General features: G+C 39.1%; 1 protein-coding gene across 1 annotated transcript; it reads left to right on the plus strand.

The window, feature by feature from the left end:
- The first annotated feature begins 232 nt into the window (after window positions 1-232).
- Window positions 233-14,720, plus strand: usp31 (ubiquitin specific peptidase 31). Its single transcript, XM_006798167.2, has 16 exons — window positions 233-1,368; window positions 2,007-2,141; window positions 2,507-2,601; window positions 2,693-2,785; window positions 4,216-4,351; window positions 4,683-4,830; window positions 4,954-5,134; window positions 5,358-5,469; window positions 5,974-6,068; window positions 7,053-7,130; window positions 8,339-8,468; window positions 8,711-8,830; window positions 9,029-9,254; window positions 9,867-10,025; window positions 10,153-10,305; window positions 11,392-14,720. The coding sequence occupies exons 1-16, from the start codon at window positions 844-846 to the stop codon at window positions 12,876-12,878; spliced, it is 3,873 nt and encodes a 1,290-aa protein (XP_006798230.2). The 5' UTR covers window positions 233-843; the 3' UTR covers window positions 12,879-14,720.
- The last annotated feature ends 6,794 nt before the right edge of the window (window positions 14,721-21,514 follow it).

Raw genomic sequence — 21,514 nt, forward strand, 5'->3', positions numbered from 1 at the left:
CTGAATTCTTAAGATCTCCTTTCTGAAACTAATATATCTCTTAAAAATTAAACCTTTGATCAGACCTTTAGAGTTAATTATAACTGAATGATAGCCACGGTAGGTACATTTTCCCAGTTAACAAAAGAATATAATCTTAAACCGCTGACCCAACTCCTAGCCAATAGGTGGCGGTATATTAGCTCTAAACAGAGCTATCTGCCGACTACTTGGACAAGAAGAAAAAGAAGAAGTAAACGACAAGCTACTTGGTAGCTTATCCCGAATGTGCCTCTGAATGTGCTAGAAGATGTGAGGTTTAACTGGATTTCGTACACACTCTGCTTAGAGCGTAATTGCCTGCATACCATGGCGGACTGTCTGCTCGTATCGGACCGTGATGGCTGGGCCGGGAAGCACTGCCGCGGTTTCTGCTGCTCTTGTTGAACCGTTAGCTGAATTAGCTAACGCTGCTGTTTTTACTTCAGCACAGCCGCTGTCGCTTCGGTGCTGCAGGGCAGTAGATCGCAACAACAAGGTAACTTTGAAGCAAGTTGCAGGCATAAACAGCTAACCTAAGCAATGTCAGTGCTGCATCTCTTCCGCCATTAGGTCGTTTGGTTTGTTTTGTAGGTAGGATTGTTGTGGAGGATTAGCTAACGTTTGCATGCTTTTGGAAGACACAACTTAGTGAACATGTTACCCGCTAACACATCTAACACTCCCTGCAGCTCTAACGTTAACCACTGCTGCTGTCTACATATTTTGAGATGTAGCATCAGTTAGCCAGCAAGATGACTCGGACTCCGTGCAGCACATCTGAGTTTTCCGTCTGCATGTGAGCTGTCTGTGAGAGGGGAAATCATGTCTTGTAAAGCCGCAACCAAGGACAAGAAGTCCAGCTTCAGCAAGAAGCTGTTCAGGCGAGGCTCTGTGCGCTCTGTGGGCAGTTTTATGAGTAAACTCCTGAGGACACTCACAGCGCTGTCACACTTTGGATCCGAAGTGCAAACCGAGGATGACAAAGATGATGGAGGATTTTCCACGTTTAAATCTGGAAGTAAAGATGTACCCATGGAAGATGGGGACCTGGGGGGCTTCCTATCCAGGGAAAGGGTTCCTGGGGTGTCCGGTCTAAAAAACCACGGCAACACCTGCTTCATGAATGCAATTCTGCAGTGCCTCAGTAACACTGAACTCTTTGCCGAGTACCTCGTTTTGGAGCACTACAAAGGCGAGGAGGAGGACGAGGACCAACCAAAGACAAATGGTGTGCATTTGCAGAAGAAGGGTCTTCTGTCCAAAGGAGAGGTCACGGAGCAGCTGTCAGGACTTGTGCGGGCTTTATGGACGTTTGAGTATACCCCCCAGCATAGCAGGGACTTCAAGGTAAGAGTGACATAAATAAAACAAGATGAGATAACACCAGTAAATAGGGGACCTATTATGCTTTTTCATGTTTTCTATCTTATATATACTCTTACAGTAGTGTATATAGTCATATTTAACATGACCAAATATTCAAAGAATGAGGGCAGTGCACTGTATAAACAAGTAATTCCTTTGGGCCAAACTTAAGCTTCTGCCTGCTTTAGATGCTTGGTTGGAGATATGTTTTTCTATGTGATTGCAGTGGCTGCTTTTATTTGTTGATGCAACCAACCACTTCTAATAAACTAGCTTAAAGGGAGGTTGGATGGGCTCGTTTTAGACCGTGGATGAGCAGGAGTGGTGTTAAGGGATCTGAGATAAATAAAGATTATTTTGAACTGTTGCTGATGCAGAACTCCTTCCATAGGATAAAAAAAAGTATTGAGTCAGACTTGAGCATAACAAGCTCTCTTTAAGTAAAGATGACCAGGATTATATTTTTATAACGATGTATGGTAAAAACAATGCGTACCTACACCACACAAATCTTATACCTGTTGTTAATAAAGCTTTACTCAATGATCTAGATATTCAGAGTGATTTCAGGATAAACGGTGGCAGGCATCGTAACTTTTGGACCATGCTGTTTCTTGCAGAATGTTGTGTCAAAAAATGCCACACAGTTTAAAGGAAACGCTCAGCATGATGCCCAAGAGTTTCTGCTGTGGCTGCTGGACAGAGTACACGAGGATCTCAACACTGTCAACCCCAACAGCAGGCCTGCTATTAAGGTGAATCCAGAAAATATTTGGTGTTCTAATGTACGTAATCCCCCCCCTAATCAAGCCACAATTGTGAATCATTAACTGGATATTTTCTCCTCATTGCAACTCATCAGTTTTCATTCCAAGGCTATTTTGTTTCAGTTTATATCTCATCAGTGTTCGGGGTGTTTTGGTCACTTGGTGCAGCTTCCAAATGAGCGGCATTCACAGTCTGGCTCATCTAGGCTTGCCAGGCTTTGTTTTCTCTTTTTTCCCCAGAGCTACTCAATAACAAGACTGTATAGCTCCCACAGCAGCTTGTGAACCCTGATAGACCAGAATTTATTATGATGAAGTAATCAGACTAAACAAACCTGTTTGTTTTTGTTCAGCCACCTATTGAAGAAGACGATCAAAGCATAGAGGGACCATCTCCACCCCTTTCTGCTGGGTCGTTTGTACAAGAACTGTTTCAGGCTCAGTACAGGTAAGCCGTAGATGTAGAAGCTCTGTTGCTCTGACGGTGTGACAGGTATGTCTCTGCACTACATTAAGATTTTTAATGTTTTCCCCAACAGGTCTTCTCTTACCTGCCCACATTGCCAAAAGCAGAGCAATACCTTTGATCCCTTCCTCTGTATCTCATTACCAATCCCGCTGCCTCACACACGGTGAGTTTCTCCCTCTGAGCTGTGCTATAGGTCAGGGAGTAATCAGTTAACAACACTTTGATGACATGTTCTTACATGTTTCTGATGTGTTTGTTGCTCTACCAGGTTGTTTGCATTTCTACACTTTAAGCAGGCATGTTTGTTTAAAGGTCTTTAGAGGAATGATACCTTTCACTGGATGTAAAACAGAGTGTGTCTGAAAATATACAGTATATGTGATTGCAAAAGTGGGCGTCTTAAATGTCCAGGAGTAGATTTTTTTTTGTTGTTGTTGTGTTGTAGAGCATACATCTCATTCTATAAATTCAGGCCATGATATTCACATTTTATTTCAATTAAAATAATAGATTTTTACTTGAAGGTCTAAAGCCATGATTAGGTTTACATCAGTAGTGAAAGAATTTGATATGGCCCTCTTAACATGAATTCCATTAGCTAAAAAGTAATCTCTTCCCTAAAGAAAAGAGCTCACGTGGCTCAGAGGTGACAGAGTTGGAATGTGTATCGAGGTTGTCTGACATTTTAAGGAATAAAGCCCTTTGGAGATGAGTTGGAAGGCCAAAAAGCACGACTCCTCCTACGAAGAAGAGAACTTGAGAGTATGTGACTAGAACCTTAAAGGATTCATAACAGAAAACAAACACTCTGTAAGCCTCAGAGACTGAAAGACCCAGACTGAAATTTCAAAAGCATATAAAAGAAGCGCAGAGTTTTTGAACAAAGCTTTACTGTTTAGATAAAGTAAAGATGATTCCCTAGCTAAGTGAAAGAAAGAGGAAGATGTCACCAGGGAAGCTACAAATTGTATGGCGATGTCTAAAGGTCACTGACAAACAGAGTTCCACAAACTATGAAATATGAGGTTTTTGGCGTGTCACCATCCTGTTACTTTTTAACCTCTGGAGCTTGGGCATCACCAGGGCTCTGCTATTAGAAGTCTCATAGACATTTCTGTTCTATGATATGATCCTATCCAAATATTTACTTTATTGTAATATCCATTATTATACTTTACACTGATTGTTCTGGACTCGCCAAAGAACAAATATTGCCTAACTGTCCAAATGCTTTTAGGCTCCAAGTATTTGGATTACATATCAAGGTATTTTTATGGTTGCAGTACGATAAAGATAAAAAGTGTCTTTATAGCCCTTGGACACAAAGACAGCGTCATGGACTAAACAAACCTGGCGTAATGTTATCTGAGCGTGTACTTTCAGGTAGCATGCAGAATCAGAGGTGTGATGTGTTACGCAACAGTGCCTGCGTCTAGTGTGGCACCCTTCCCGTCATATCAGTTCAGCTCCGGCTTACTTAAAGGCCAAGCTGCAACACCACACCCTCCCCATTTTGTCCAGTATTAAATAGGTGTGTGAATTTTTTTGTGTGTCTGTTTATTTGTGCTGCTCATTCCTGTTTCTTTTTGTTAGGCCCCTGTATGTGACGGTGGTGTACCAGGGGAAGTACTCTCACTGTATGAGGATTGGAGTTGCCGTTCCGCTCAACAGCACCGTGTATCGCCTCAGAGATGCTGTGTCACGCGAGACTAAGATCCCAATGGACCAGGTGCTATTCCTGTCACTTATCAGGGTCTGCCACAGTGAGACTATATTACGGGCACAGTGTCGGTACAGCCAGTCCTAAAACAGAAGCGAGTTTTGCTCCAAGCCCCTGGCTGTTATAGGTTATAGTTGGGAGGTAGTATGCAATTCTAACAATTGTTCTTAGTACTACAGCAGCATGGTAACGCAGACAAAAAAGGGCTTGAGAGCATATGTAAATTATAGCTAAAGCAGGATACAGCTGCTAAAAAGATTACTGAATTGCTGTAATACTGATATGGACTTAATACAGAATAACTGCTACAATGTTTAAATGTGCTGTTTTTCTCTTGTAGTTTGTTTTGACTGAAATGTACTACGACGGCTTTCACCGTTCGTTTTGTGACGATGATGACGATCTTGACATCATACAAGAGAGCGATTCCATCTTTGCCTTTGAGACACCCGAGACCTTCAGGCTGGAAAACATCCGCACAAAAAGAGGTTACTCAGTAGCTTTAAAACATTTTTATTTTTTTTATTTTATTTTATTTTTTTAAAAAAAGGTGTGTTCTGCATTTTCCACGTTTAATCAAAAAGACTCACGTGCCATTCTGTCTGTCACAGGAAGTCTTCTGGCAAATCTGAATCATAACAACTTGAAGTATGGGACAGAAATCAGCAGGACTCCGTCTTTTATGCAGGGGGCTGTGACACCTGTAACTGCATCACCCAATAAAAACCTGGGACCAGAAAAAATGATCCTTTTGGTGTGTAACAGAGCGTGTACTGGCCACCAAGGAAAGAGGTACTGCACCTCAGAGTGATTTTATGTTCTGCATTTCTTACTCATCCGCTCTGCTTCTTCTGATTACGTAATACATGCCCTGTTCTTGTGGGTCTGTCAGTGATAAAGAAGGGTTATTGACATAACCCACAATTTGTCCCTGGCATTTACCTAATAACAGGCCTGATGGAGAAGCTGATAGCAGCTAATGGAACTTGTGCATTTTGTTTTTTTTTATTTTTAGGTTTGGCCTGCCTTTTGTACTGTACTTGGAGCGCACTGTGACCTGGGATGCTCTGCAAAAAGAGATCCTTGAGAAAATGCGCCATCTTTTGAGGCCTGGGGTCTACATTCAGGTAGGATGACAACCACTCACTCTGCCTTATACTCAGTTTATTTCCTTAAGTAGTCCTGCAGCCTTTATTTACCTGAACCGCTGAAGTCAAAGGGTTTTATTTGGAGCTGGTTTATAGTGATCGTACCCTCTGTTTGATCACAAGTAAGTACAAACCTTCCTCCAGTATTGTCCTGTTTATACCGACTATACAAGCAGTGACTACCACTTGTGGGGAGATTATTAAGAAAGCTTTATTTTAAACAACAAGCATAATATGATGTTAAACAGTGACTCTCTGTAACCCATCAGTCTAGATACCTCCTGCACATGAAAGTTCATAAAACAGAAACAAATGTCGAGTGACACCTTCTGACAGATGATGCACAGCTGGAAAGATAATACTGTCCTAATTTTTAAGTGAAGTTGAAATTTTAATAGGTGTCAAAACTATTTTTAAGACAAACAGTTTAAAGTAGTTGGATGACACTGGGGGGGTTATATTTCATTTTCATTCTGTGCGCAGGTTGGACCTTTCAGTCTTCGAGTGGTTGGCGTTGTTGGCATCACCTACCTCCTGCCCCAAGATGAGCGACCACTGTGTCATCCAACTGTGGAAAGGTCCGTTCAGATAGCCATTGTTATATTTGATAACTACTTGATTTCAGATGAGAAGTATGACCTAAAATTTAACTAAGTTGGGATATGTTTATTCAGAACGTCCTTTAGTAAATTTCAGCTTACTCACACTGTGACTTCTTGTGACAGCTCATAAAAGCAACTCATAAGGCTAATAACCCAGACTATAAAATGACTGTTTTTCTCTCTAAAGCCTGTTTACATTACCATAATTATATTGGATCACTGAACTTAAACAAAAAACAAAAAACCTTGCCTTGCAAAACAAGTATAGCCGTTTGACATGTCGTAGTCATGTAATGTAGTAACAAACTCAGCAGTTTAAAAAGGGTGTATTACCGGTGCCAGGCTCTCCAAATGCCTTAATGTTTTGCAGCAGTTGCAGCACGTCAGTGAAAGTGAGAAAATCTGAAATCCTAATAAATACTGGTGCATAAACATAAAGGTAAAGGCAGGCATGAGCTTGAGTAAATAGTTTGAAGTTGTAATTGCATCAATTTTCAGCTTCAATCTTGCTTCTCCACACTTGCCCCATCAGTTCTACTTCACTTATGACCTAAGCAGAGGACATGCCCTGACAGGATTTGAATGTTAAATTGCCAGTTTGGCCTGTTTGACTTGGAACCTGAATGATTTCAGAATAACAAAACAAGTCACAACACTGCAGATGCACAAACCAAAGTGCAATTATATTTGATTTTATTATGATCATGATTAATCAGTGGCGATCATAACTAGCATGCTTTCTTTTGTTTATTGAATACAGTCCTGAAACATTTAATAAAGCTCTGTTCTCAGTATAAACTATTAACTCTCATACTGTATTCAAATATCTGTCTGACATAAAGGTGTTTTAAAATTACATTTAAGTGAATGGAACTCTTGTCATACAGTGCTTGGAAGAGGGGAAAAAACCTTTTTCACTTATCTTACTTTGTTGCTAAATGATTTTTTTTCTCATTACAGAGCATACAAGTCCTGTGGACAAGGGGGACCACCACATGTGAAAATTGTGGTTGAATGGGACAAAGAGACCAAGGACTAGTAAGTGAAAAAATACAGATGTGTATGTGTCCAGTTTCACTTGTCTACAGTACAGTTGTTCTGCAAAGGATAAAAGGTTTCAATTGGAATTTTTGGGCCCTTTAACCAGAGCTAAACAAATATCATTGTTAAATTAAAAAAGTATAGTTTTTGTTAGCCATGACCTATCTACCCAAATATAAAAGCCAGCTTTGACAAATAGTAAGAAATGAGGTCTTTACTATAGGCAGACCAATTCTGCTTACTTTGTTGACATAACATTGACTCTGTAATTGATTATGATTGCTACAGACAGCCTCGTTTTGCTTTGTAAGCAGTTCCATTCAGACCACCATAGAAATGATGGAACATTACAGACAAATGCGGCTGAACTTCAAAGTGTTATGATGTCTGCAGTTGCAGAATTTTGACCCGTTTCTGGTCCTGACTTAATGTAACTGCTTTTTGACTTTAAGGGCAAAAAGTGCCACAGACACAGAAAAACCCCCACCTTCCCCACTCCCATCTCTTCTACTGTAGCTGTCAGGGCTGTGGTTTAGCAGTTCAATGTGTCTCAGCATTTTCAGTAAAATTGATGGTGACAGTAATTGCTTTGCCGAGTGTTTCTGAAAAGACGTTCAAATTGAGCAACACCTCAAACTTAACTAAGGGTGTTTCAGAGGACTTGGCCTTTTCTGTGCGTAGCTCCTAACATATCGTTTGCTAACTGCTGTCCTTGACAGGATTTCTTTTTTCAAGAACTAACTTATGTAAAATGTCAAAAGATTCACGCGGCATTTGAAGCAGTTCCTTCTTTCTCACTAAGCTGACTAATATGTCGAGCAGTTAACACAAACGCCCATCCAAGTACCAAAAAGGGGAAAAAAATCAAACTTTTTTTCCCCTTTTTGGTACTTGGATATTGATGATGTTGATGATGTTTGCTTTGAACAAATCCTGTTGAGTTCATTCATGTGTAATGCATGTCTGTACAAGAGCTGATTGTGAAGCCCTTTAAAGTCTTAAATCCTTTCGTTGCACTGCTGGGTGTGAACCGTTAACGTAAGGATAAACCGCATTCTTATGACATGGTAAACAATTACTTCATCTGTCTCAGTTACAATAAAATACTGGTCAGTTTATTTTTCTTTTATCAATCTCAGATCCTGTGATCCTCACCTGACTGCGCTGTTACACGAAGGGTGTGTTTCTTTTTCTGTTTCCCACAGTCTGTTTGGACACACCGAGGAAGAGTATATTCCGGATGCTGAGAGTGTCTATCTGCATAGAGAACAACATCACCAGCCGCAGGCCTGCACCCTTGCTCAGTGCTTTCAGCTGTACACTAAAGAAGAGCAGGTAGACACACGAGCATGTATGCATGCGTGCAAGATGGCACTGTTAGTAGTTTAAGTTGAATAAATAAATCGTAAACTGGCCTTGGCGCATGCACTCACAGTGGTTTTACTGTGTTTTGCTCTGGAGTAAAAGAGAGAAGTTGGAGGGAAAGTCGGGGCCTCATCCTGTGTGAGGTCTATTATATAAGCTCTGTGGTCGGGGCTTTCTCTTCATAGCTACTCCTTGGGTCTTGTGTGTTTTAGCTGGCCCCAGACGACGCCTGGCGCTGTCCCCACTGCAAGCAGCTGCAGCAGGGCCGGATTAAGCTCAGCCTGTGGACGCTCCCGGATGTACTCATACTGCATCTCAAGAGGTTCAGACAGGTATTTTTGTTCTTCTGGATATTTTCAGTAAGAATTTGTAAGTAAGTTTTTTGCTAAATCCTATATGTTGACCAGCAGATATTAAAAATTAACATTGTACATCTGCAGAACTTAAAGGTTAGAGTTTTAGTCTAGGTGGACAGCTGATGGTCAGATAACGAGACTCTGTTGCAACATGCTTCTATATTTTTGTTTCAGGAGGGGGACCGGAGGGTGAAGATGCAGAACATGGTGAGGTTTCCGTTGATGGGGATGGACATGGCTCCTCACGTGGTTAAGAGAAGCCAGAGTAGCTGGAGTTTACCTTCCCATTGGTCTCCGTGGAGACGGTCCTATGGACTGGGAAGGAATCCTGATGACTACCTGTATGACCTGTATGCTGTTTGCAACCATCACGGGAACATGCACGGAGGCCACTACACTGGTAATGCGAGCAGTTCTTTGCTTCAGACCTATTTTAAAATGGATCAGAAATGCAAATTAAACTTCTTTTTTTTTTTTTTAATGCCTATCCTTATTTTCTCTCACATGTGCAATGTTACTGTGTTTGAAAGTCAAATGAAATGTGGGCAAGCTGTCAAATAATGATGTAAAAGTATATAAAAGTAATCCCTGTAAGCCAAAAGCTCAGAGTCAGCCTCCAGACTGCTGGAATATAAGCTTTATGCCAAGCTAATGTCAGCAAAGCACATGATTTCCTTATATTTCCAAGTGTTATATGCCAGTAGAGTCAAACTACAAGCTGCTTGGTAACATTTTTGCTGAGCAGTATTTTGGGATTAGGAGAAAGTGGGCTTTTAGACAAGCGGGCACTTAAAGGGACAAAACCAACAAATGGCTTGTTTCAGCCTGAGGTAAAACTGAGTGGGACATCAGGGGAAGGAGTAAAAAAGATCAAGTCAAACAAACAATGAATCACTGATTTGCTTTTAACTGTGATAAGATGCAATTGAAACGTTGTATTGGAAATGAGCATAACAAGCAGCTGAATGTGTTTGCCATCCATGTTAACTCATTCTTTACTTTGTGCTCACAGCATACTGCAAAAACTCCATTGATGGTCAGTGGTACTGCTTTGATGACAGTGAAGTTACAGCAATAGCTGATGATGACGTGTGCCAGCAAACAGCCTATATACTGTTCTATCAGAGGAGAACAGTCATCCCCTCTTGGTCTGCCAATAGCTCTGTGGCTGGTCAGTATTTATTTATACACCATTTGTCCACCTAGCATATCTAATGTATACTGTACCATAAAGTGGCATAACAAGCTTTATGTGACATTTAAGGCTTAAAATGTATCCATGTTTGTGTTTTAATCAGGCTCTACTAGTTCATCCTTGTGTGATCACTGGATCAACAGGCTACCTGGCAGCAGGCCTGCTAGTTTGGCCTCTGGAGCCTCATCCAGACGCACCTCTCTGGCTTCACTGGCTGAGTCGGTTGAGTTTCCAGTCGAACGTAGTGAGGATGACGGTGAGAAAATGCTGAACTTTCATTTATTTATTTATTTTTAATTTAAAGGTTCCTGATTGTTCATTTTCATTATACACACACACGATCTACTGCCTCCTGAGCGGGTCATAGTGTCAGAAATGCACAAAGTTCAGAGTTTGGTTTCAAGGATTTTAAGTCCATCGCATTTATAGGGATAATTTAAAGCTTCTTCTAAAGACAATATCTAAAGTGGGATTAAAAATTACAGTCAAGAATTATAAACTCAGACCTTAAATTTACCAATCCCAACTCTAATAATTAAAGTCACAAGGCAAATATGGCATTGGAGTGAAATGAACAAGTCCCCACAGATCTCTAAGGTGTGGGAAACCTTCACTAGCCAGTCAGCAAGATATGGCTTGCATGTTGTAAAATTTCAGAAAACTATACATGACTTGTCTTGGATGCTCCCTTTTTATTAACTCATAATTTAACTTGGTTTTTACTAGTCATTGTGTAGGCCTTGGTCTTGTACTAAGTGAGAATAAAATTACAGGCACTGTAAATGTGATAAAGTCCTTTATTATATAGCATAGCTTTGTAGCAATGTAGAAATATGGCCTGAGTGATGTTTAAGGTCCAGTGGGTTATAGCTGTTTGCAATTTTATTGATATTGGCTTTGATAATGGATAATAAATGAAAATTTAAAAACTAGAGAGTATTACATAGTTTGTCCATCAGATGGCACTCTGCAAGTTCCCTGTTGGTAATGTGTTTATAATGCTGCACAACAACCAGCTGATCACAGTAGAGTCAGTGTTAATGAGCAATAGATGATCTGTTGTGGTAATAAAACAAGATTTTTTTTTTTTAAACAACACAGTCACATCATCTAATAAGGACTCAAAAAAAGAAAACCAGCCAAAATGTCAATTTTTTTTAAATAATCAAATGTCAGTGTCAGTATTGTTATTGATGTAGATACACTGATGGATTTACCCCCCCAAAAGTGGGAAACAGTACAACTATTTAATTTGATTCTTAATATAAAAATAGAGAAAGAGCTTGTTCATTATTGTGTAGATATTGGTGTGTTTTAAACGAAATAATTCCCTGTTTTTTAGGAGGATTCTCTGTCCGCCCCTTTGTGAGGAGTATTCAGCGACAGAGTTTGTCCTCCAGGTCATCCATTGCCAGTCCTTTAGCTTTCAGTGACAGTGGGATAAAACCTTCCTGGTCTCTCTCTGCCAAGCTGCACATGAGATCTAACTCGCCCTCACGGTTCTCCCTTGACTCTCGGTGTTCCCCTCCTTTAGAGAGGATAGGAGAGGCATGTGACGACAAGGTTTCCACATCGTGTTTTGGCAGCTACAGTAAACACGAACGATACTTTGGCAACAGGACTCCGTTGTCTATGATGGAAAGCAGTTTCCCCGACCAGGACAACAATAAAAGGTTCTTAGACATGTACTGTCGGGCTTCTACTCCAGTGGAAAAGAAGATCACCAAAAATGAGCCAACTGAAAACAACAACCAGATTACAGCTATAGACCAAAACATATTACCCACTCAAGCTACTCCCTCCAAAGAACAGAAACGTAAGAATAGTATCGGAGGATTTGGCTTAAAGGCTGAAAGCACAGTATCCACAAAGAGTGTGAGCAAAGTGGAGCAAGATAAAAGCTCCAAAAAACGATTGTGCTCGACCCACAAGACCTCTGCACCTGAGACGTCTTCCAGTACACCAGTGAAAGGTAAAAAGCTGAGCAATACTAAAGAGAAGAGTGCAAATGCTAAGAAAAGCACCTCGACACCCAGCGGAACTCCTTCCAAAACGAAAGAGTCAAATCAGCCTCCAGAGGCTACGCCACAACATAAGCCATGCGTCCGTTCCACGCCTCAGTCCTCAGCTTCTCCTTCACCAACCTCAAAGAAGAATTCCACTGTCACTGAGAAGAGCTCAACAAACAGCAGGAAGCGGCTTATAGAAAGGAGCTACAGTAGAGATTCTATGCACACTAGCCCTCTGGCTGACAACCTCAGATGCGGCTCGGTAGCACGCTGCTCACTTTCAAAGAGCAACGAAAGCAACCGTCCTGAGAGGAGATTTGTGCGGAGTTCCAGCAGCAGTTCTTCTGTCACTAGCCTGCGTTCACCCAGCGTTTCCACCAGAGATCTGCAGCGCAGCAGCAAATCTGAGGAGAAAGGGTTGTCTTTCTTCAAGAGTGCCCTCCGACAAAGGGAAAGCCGCCGGTCGGCTGATTTAGGAAAAAGCACCATGCTCACCAAAAAAGCCTCGGAGAGGACATGCAAGCAGAATGGACAAGCCAAGGAGATCGGTGGCAATGGTGGAAAGCCAGGAGACGCGGCGTCTTCTCCGAAATCTGCAGAGACTCCTGGAGGTGAGACAAAATCAGAGACAAAGGAGTCTTCCAAGCCCCCCAGCTCTCTGAGTCGCTCTCTTTTAAATGTAGGCAAGTCCAAGTCTTCCACTTCTGAAGTAAGTTCCAAATCTCCTAATGGGAAGAAACCCCTTGAAAGAATGACATCTTCCCGAAAACTGTCATCGAGCATGCAATCTCCTGCACGAACAACACAGAGGCCTCAATGATACATCTATAGTCGGTATATTGAACAAGCATAATGCAGCTAATCTTTGTGCCTAAGTTTCAGCGAGCTCCAGATGTATTTAAGACACATTTTTGATGTTATGGTTTCGTACACTTGGTTTAAATGCACATGTTGGGTTTGCAATTTGAGTATTGGCAGCCAGCTTTGACCGTTTAAAGATATTTATAAGTACTGTATCATCATCCGCCTACCTGAGTGCCAAGCACTTGTGTAGTATGCTGCCAATTTAGCTTCTTCCAGTAGTAAATATTGATACCTTTTACACCTTTGGTGGTGCAGCAGCGTATTTGATTTTGTGCACGGAAGACCTGTACGACACGAGCGTGAAATAAAACTTGATTTAAAATGCAGCCGCTTATCCATTTGAACTTGAGTCTCTACGAAATACTTATCAATGTCTTGTGCACCAGTAACTTGTAATTCAGATATTGTAGTGGTTTTGTTGTAGTTTTCTGTTACACAGGTTCCAAGTCTTCTAGTTATTCTAGAATTGATTAGCTGGCTGCTGATGCTTGAATTCTGCTGCTGTTCTGTAAGCATTTCAAATCATTGTCAAAGGGTACAAAACTTTAACATCAAAAATAGCCTCTAACAAATACTGAAACAAAATTATTCAGACATGCACACCAATACAGAAGAGTTTCATTCCGAAATAGAGTTGGCTAATAGTACATTTCATTGATTGTTTTGACCACTGATGGGTTAAATCTCTGTTCTTCAAGCAAGTTTCTCCATGCACCTACTGCTTTAGTCTATAAAGGTCTTACAAATATTATTCTTACTCCATTTTTCCATTAAGAAAAATTAAGTAATCTCATAATGTGGCTCTACTTGATAGTTCCTAGCATTGATACAGAGCAGCAGGAAGAACAAAACCAGAACTAATGTTGGCAAGAAATTAGAATTGGTTTACAATTTGTCCAATATTTCAAAACGTTATTATTTTTTTTACGAGTACCTTTTTAAATATAAATCTATTTTTCAAAATTTTATTGAAGTACTTTTGCATTAAATTGATAGTGTGTTTTGGAATGAAACCCTTTACAGTCACGGTATATAAATATATGTATATGTGTCTGTACATATATTGACAGAAAGTATATGGTATGTAACTCATTTTTTATTTTCTCCTTCCATGAGCAAGATGAAAATAATCTTAAGCGCCTTTCAATGCTGTACATGTAAACAAATAATTGCCTTTGGCAACATAGTAGTCTTCTACTGTATGCATCACTGAGTAGGAATGTTTTGTTCGCACTTTGTAAACACGAAGCAGTGTCGTAATTATTAATTTAGTAATTTCGAGACATATCAGACAGTAGATTCAACAGGCCTTAGACTTGAAATGGTAAAAGTGTACATTCATCTCGATGTTTCAGGGGCCATTTTTTTTAAGAAATCACCCCTTTATTTCACCTGGTGCTCTAAAATGCCACTGCTCCACTAGCTCTTGTTTCTTAAATGAGCATTCTTTCAAATGATGACGTTCAGAACTGTGACCACAAACTTCAGAAAAGGTATTGTTTATTATAACCCGCGGTACCTCACTGGAGAATATTTTCCATTTTGTTATTCATCAGCTTGAATCAGAATATTGATAATGAGCCATTTGGTTGATTATAGATCTACACATACATTGTCATGGAGCGGTTGTTGTCCAAATATGGACATGTATGCGAAAATAACAGATGCATGGTGGAGTAAAGTTAAAAGCAGTGGCAGAATATTATCAGTGCTGCCGTCATGATGCTTGCTGGCCTTTTTGTGAACAATCAGCTTTAGTTCACTATAGAAATGCCCCATTTATAAGGCAATACTCATACATTAGTGTATGTTTCAAAAGAATCAAAGTGGCTATTTTATTATAAATCACAACTAAGCGATTTTACTTCTAGCATAAAACATTTTGAGTTTGGTATTTTGCAGTATCTTTCTCACTATTTCTCTGTAGCATATATGAGGTTTCAGGTTTACATTGGGTTCTCAGATGGTTTTGGATACCACTCATTTTTAAACAGTTCAGTGTATTATTTCAATGGTCTGTACAGGTTGTTAAAATTGAAATTATACCCAGAAACGTTTAATCTACCTGGTTTGCTTAATGATTTTTCACGTTTAGACAACACGATGTGCTCGAGCAACACTAGATGACGATTCATGTCTTTATTGAAGCCACCTGTTAAACCTTTCCTTGCATTTAATAACTGGTCGAACATCCTGTTAACCTTCCAGTAATAATTAATTTGTTTATAACTGGGACACTTATTAAAGTAGCCTCAAACCTGACATTTAAGGGAAGCTTTTGAAGGTCTCAGTCAGTTTACCTTTTAAGTGATGAACGTCCTATTTATCCTCAGGACGTTTTTATCGCTACTTCTGTGATTTAACATGGTGTGCTAATCTTTAGTGTTAGTGTGGGGTTGTATAAAAAGGTATCTGCTGCAGACCTGGGACTTTTCTCCGTACGTGGACTGACTATGGCATTCAAGCTGCAACAGACCACAGAGATTACATAGAGCTGTTTAAATATGGTGGTGTTCTTGTAGCTGCTCTTTTCTACTTAACATGTGTAATCTATCAGGAAGCTGACAATGGCACTTTGGATCAAAGCAGGATCATTTTAAGTACATTTAGCTTTCCCTTTCTTGTTTGCCTGTTTAGAAGTCTGTAATTGAAATGTAGTGGTTAGTGTGTATTTTAGAGAGCTGGGCTTTGGCATTAAGCTTCTTTTTTTTTTTGTCCATAAATTTGCTTGCTACATAAACAATTTATTAGAACATCTCACGAAGCAGTAGACAATCTCATAATGTAATAAAGGCAAAATGTATAGTCTTTATAACACACTGTGTAAATACAGTTTGTGGTTTGAGGCGCGGATGTCGCCAAACCTTTTATTTGGCTTTTTTCCTGTATATGTTGGACACTAAAAACTGCAGGATGTTTTCACTCATTTTTATAGCTTGGCTTTGTTTTGATAATGTAGGGTTAGATGAGAGCTGTTGATTTAGCAGTTGCAGTTAAATGTCCTAATGGCAAGCGGTTTGTTGAGCTTAAAATTGGCGGTGTGCAGTCTAAACTCTTGAAAGAAAGCTGGAAGCATATTGCGCACCTGTTACAGCCCTGCTGCCAAACATGAACCATAAAAACACTACGATTGCAAAAATCTTAAAAAAAAAAATCATAACAATGTCTTTGTTGTTTGGTGTTCATCAGATGGATTCAGTTTGATTTACAAAAACGTGTCAAACTGCCGCATTTGAGGGCCACTGAATTTATTAACGGTTGAAGGACAAAATATAAGATTCCTAGTTATCAATTCCAGGATCGGTCATCTCGTAGCTTTATCTCCACGCCAGTTATGTGTCTGCATTTTTCATTTTTTGTTTGTAAATTTGTTGTCAGTGTACAAAATCGAGAATGATTAAGGAATGCAGTATTGCATGAAAACGCTAATGCATGTATTTATTAACTATGCAAAATTCTGCAGCTGTGTAAAGTAGAAAGCAAAGCATGGCTGGTATATTCATCGCTTAATTTGCACGTCATTTAGAAACTGTAAAATCTAGCATACTTCGTCATTGCTTTAAAGGATTAAACTTAATGTTGCCTATATGAAAGAAAATCTATTTAATTCCCTAACTGCATATAGCATTATATCAATTAGTGGTTTTTTTTTTTTTTTCTTTCCTCACTTTGTTATTTAATTCTGCTGATCTGTGCTCTCTGGGTGCTCCTACCACAGTGGTTGTTTATTGTGTGTCTTCTTTAATATTTACTGTTGTACACCAGCAGAGACAACACTATGGAATCGATTATCTCTCTTTGATCACTATATAGACTCATTATGTACGCGTATATCGTAAGAATTCCAACTTTGGTTCACCTCAGTGAACGGTTTGTGAACCCCTGTTTCCATGTTTTCAGCTGCATTGAAGATGTGGTCTGTCTGTCATATAAAATAGATATATGTAGCTCAATGCAATAAACAAAGATAGTAAATTTATAGTTTTATAACACAGTACATGATCAGTGACATTATAATATTAATATCTTAATACTTTTGAGGGTTTTTTATTTTATTTTTCTTATTGTAAACTGTTTATCAACAAACGGTAACTTCCAATGTTTTAAAGCGGTGCCATTTATTTTATTTTTTTTTCTTTCTAATGACTGGTGAAGTGGGTATTAAACGTTAATCACTTTAGTTGTAAAATGCATTCAGGCTTCCCTGCAGAACTTAATTAGGATTAGAGAATCCTGCTTGGAGTTGTTGTTGCGACATAGACGTTTTGTTTTGCTGTTAAAATTCACGATGTTCAATTCAAAGTTGCAGTAGCAAAACTACCATAATCCTACATTTGAGGTACAGACTTAAGATTCTGCAGATGGCGAGGTACTGCAAATATACACCTGGATGAGCTGAAATAGCTGGTGAGGATTTGAGAAGCTTTTGAGAGCATTTTCAAACGGAAACACTACAAAAAAAAAAAGGATGCTGAAACTTTTCAGAAGCCTTAAGCAAAGAAAATTGTAATGGACAGTTTCTATCTTTGGATCAGAGAATCTAAGGAGCGGTTTGATGAATGAATGTCACAAGTCTCATTTTCTTTTAAACTATTATAACACTACAGTGCTTAATGAAAGCATGCCTCTTCTTTTGGTTTTTGCTCTTTTACTTTCTGTATAAATTGTAATGCGTTTGTACACTGCATTCATGGAGATTTGTTTTCATTCTAAAGTCTTTTGCTGTACTCCCTGCTGAACTATGTGGTTATTATATTGACATCTTCAGTGTCTGAATTGACCAATTTTTCTTTTTTTTTTTTTTTAAATTTTAGTTTACATTAGAGCATTTGTTCCAGCATATGCCTGCTATTTCACTTTTTTTTATATATATATATTTTTACAATTGAAACAACCAGTTTCAAGTTCATTAGACTGTGTCCAAGCATTCTGTTAATTTATTTGTGTTTGTCGTTTTTTTTTAAGTCATATATGCACTTTTTTTCCCTCCAAAAGAACGAATGTGTATATACTTTGTTGGTTAATCCATGCAAGTATAAATTGAAAAAGATTAAAAAAATATTGAAACGGTCTTGGTTGTTGTGCTTTTACTTTGTGTAATGTTGAGGTATAGCGATTCCTACACTAGGGGGAGTGTTTCTCTAACAAATCTGTCCACAGCATGACTCCTAATGCATCTCATGTGTTTTCTTGGTTTATGCATCATTAAAAAAAACGAAGAAAAAAAATGTAGTCTTTGGGTTAAGATTGCATTACTGTTGCACAGCTCGAGATTGATAAATGCCAGAAAAGCATGACTTACCTATAATTCAGGCAAACCTATATGTGGTCAGTTTTCAGAACACTGTTCAAAGCTTGGTGCATTAAAAAAGAAAGAAAGGGCATTCTGGAGTTCAAAGTTCCCTTTTTATCAATATCAAAGTGAGCTAGGTTTGGATGTCCAAGTGAACGAGCACACAGAATTTACTGGTTATTGTCTCGCTGCTGTAGAGACTGTATTGTCTGAGATCTCAAGGTTTTGAAATACATAACAGGCTCTAAATTTCTGGACAGGGTTATTATTTCAAGCTTTCACTGGTTCCAGAATATCGAGGTCCGGGGGTGGGAAGTGCAGATGGGAGCAAGACTGAGCTTAGCTTTTACTCGGCAACGTAATCACTTGTCAGATTTTTGTTTTTTCCTCCCACATTTTGGCTTCTGTGTCAGTGAAAAGGGATTTAAAAAGAAAAATAACTTGCATCATGATGTTTGATGAGTTTTGTTTTATTGAGCAACATAATTAGCAGAGCATGTTCCCAAGACAAGTTAAAAGAAGATCATTTTCTGTCAATACTTTGCAACAAATTAGATAAAACATAGCTCTTTTTCAGGCAGGAGGTAAAATATGAGGTATTCACAGTAATACGTCAAACTTCCAGCTCTGAGACACTGCAAATTTACAATTATGTTTTAAATAAACTGATTATTTTTTAAAAGAACCCTTAAAAAATACGATTTTATTATTAGTTAGCGTAGTTTATTCTATTCTCTTCTCCTATAAAATATTTCATAGTGGTCGTATTAATACTTTGTGTAAAAGATCTTTGATAAATGTTCATTTTTTAAAATCAGATTCTTCATTTCGTTTTTAACAATGTGATGAGTTATGTACCTGAAAATGTGATCGTTCACAACCCAGTTTAACTTGTAAGCAGGTACATAACCAGATAAGAACAATCAGCATTTAGGTGCCACATGTAGAGGCCTCGTTACTGGCTCTCTGTCATGGGTCATCGTAAAGCAGCCGTTAAGCCATAGCGGTGTTTGCCTAAATTTTGAGGCATCTGAATATCTCTCACTGTCTGTTTGACTGTTATCAACTTCTCAGCTTACACTATCAAACAGGACAGCCAGTCAGCTCCTGGCTGACATCCACTTCATGCATCATTTGAAATTTCCTGGTAAACGAAGGATGCCATTTACTCTTATTCTCCAGTGCTTTTAAATGGAGTCAGAGGAGCATCTGAGTCTCCTCTCACGATAATACCAGTCCCCTGTGGTACAGTGAAGTTACTTTAGCAATTCGCCTGTGGTTTTATCTTCTTTGTCCCCTCTTTTGACTCCACCCCAGAGAGTGCAGCAAAATCAATAATAATTGATTTTAGAAAGCAGGAAAAGGAGGTTAGAATTCAAGGGAAGGACCAGAGGAAGACAGAGACAGAGAGGTACGAGCAAAGAGGTGCAAGACCCTAAGCATAATATGCATGTGCTGGCACAGATAAAGGTCACCAACATGAACCTGTCTGTAACAACAGATTATAAAGTGTCTAGCCTCACAGTTACTGAGGTCTCGCGCATAAAAGAAGAATAGTGGCAGCTGCAAACAGTTACAGTGACAGTAAGTCATTTTATTCAAAAAAAAGGTAGGTGTGTTGAGTTCAGTAAAAGTCAATTTTAGAGATTTTTAAAAGACAAGACATTTCTTGGCAGTTGTGCTTATAAACAATGTGAGATTTTGACATTTTCTGTTCATTTAAAAAAAAAAAAATGCATTAAATCGGATATAAAACCTCCTGCCCTTGTATAAGCATTCATGGTGATGTTTCTCCTTGTAGCAGCCAATTAGTTGCTTATTTTCCTGTTTCCTGTTGTCACTTTTAAGGTTGAGTTTTTATCAGTCCTCTAAATCCTAAGACCACTCAATTAGGGTAATGTTCAAAGCAGGACAAAACAGCAACAGACTTTCAGTACAGAGAAGAAAGGCTGTTTGATTTCTATTGCAGGATTTGTATGGGGTCCGATGGGTCAGCGTGGCTGACAGCTTGGAGATTGATAGTTGAGATCTTTCCCAGGCGGAACAGTGTCGGACAACATGAGCAGTGATCCAAGGCACCAGCAGAGCAGAGTGGAGGTGGGGCAAAAACTGCAGATGTGGTGAAGAGTGTATATGCGAGTGGGCCTGTGTGTGGTCTTTTGGCTGAAGGCCATATCCCTCCTGTCATCAGGACTGCTGAATGGTACTCAGTACCTGCAGACTCAGATCTAAGCACCTGGGGATCCATCAGTGCTTCAGGATGAGTAAAATTTCAAAGAAAATGGAATCTTTTATTTTTTTTCTCTTTTTTTGCTCTTTGTCCTCTTATTGAATTTTTTTTTATTATTCCCTGCTGTCATTTCCTTTCCTTTCTTATCAAGTGTTCTCAGACAAAGCAAATACCCCAAGATTAGCACTGAGAGAAATCGTCACTCTTCCTGATGTTGATCAGAGCCATCCGAACGGTGAGTTGATTTTAATATAGATACATACACACATGCACATCCAATCACAATGCAGCTACAGTGTTCCACTGATTTTTTCCTCTCTTATGAAAACAACATGCTTATAAAAGCGATTTTAAAAGTTGATATTGCCGGGTTCTCCACTTCAGGGTACGCATTGTGGAAAGGTGGATGACCTTTCACATAATATTGTGTGCGTCTCATAGAGGAAACATTTTCTGACGCAAGATTTTGACTTCAGCAGGCAGCTTGTTATTGTGACAATAAATGGAAGTATTCCTCAGTATATGGCAGCATAAAGTATAACAGAATAAACAATTACTACACAGCGACCATGTATCGGCATGACTAGGAATCTTCAAAGTTTGCAGCATAGCTTGCAGTATGTATTAAAAATCCCTTCTTATGTTATTGTGGTTGCATGACCAGAATCAGACAGGTGCAATAACCTTTTATACAGCTCAGCAGATTTATAGTGAGAGCCTTTTTACTATGACTTTGATGGCCAGTTTCTATTTTGGCTGTATTACTTTCAGTGTGGGATAAAACATAAAGAACTCAAACCTGGCACTGAGCAGGTGACAGGTACTTGAATATTGCCTTTGCATAGATTTATTTGCATACATTTCTGGAATAATGATGTAAAATGAAAATTAATGTTGTAAGCATTTTCTTGAAAATGAGTACTTATTCAGTTAGTGTAGCTAATGCAATTGCTGCCCTACCGTTTCACTAAGAGGACAAAATAAGGGCAAATTCTCAACACTTTACAGAAACATACATTTTAAATATGAAAAATATCACAGAAATAACTCCTTTCCATAAGAACCACAA

Source organism: Neolamprologus brichardi, chromosome 4 (assembly GCF_056152115.1).
Source record: "Neolamprologus brichardi isolate AB-2024 chromosome 4, ASM5615211v1, whole genome shotgun sequence".
NCBI lineage: Eukaryota > Metazoa > Chordata > Actinopteri > Cichliformes > Cichlidae > Neolamprologus > Neolamprologus brichardi.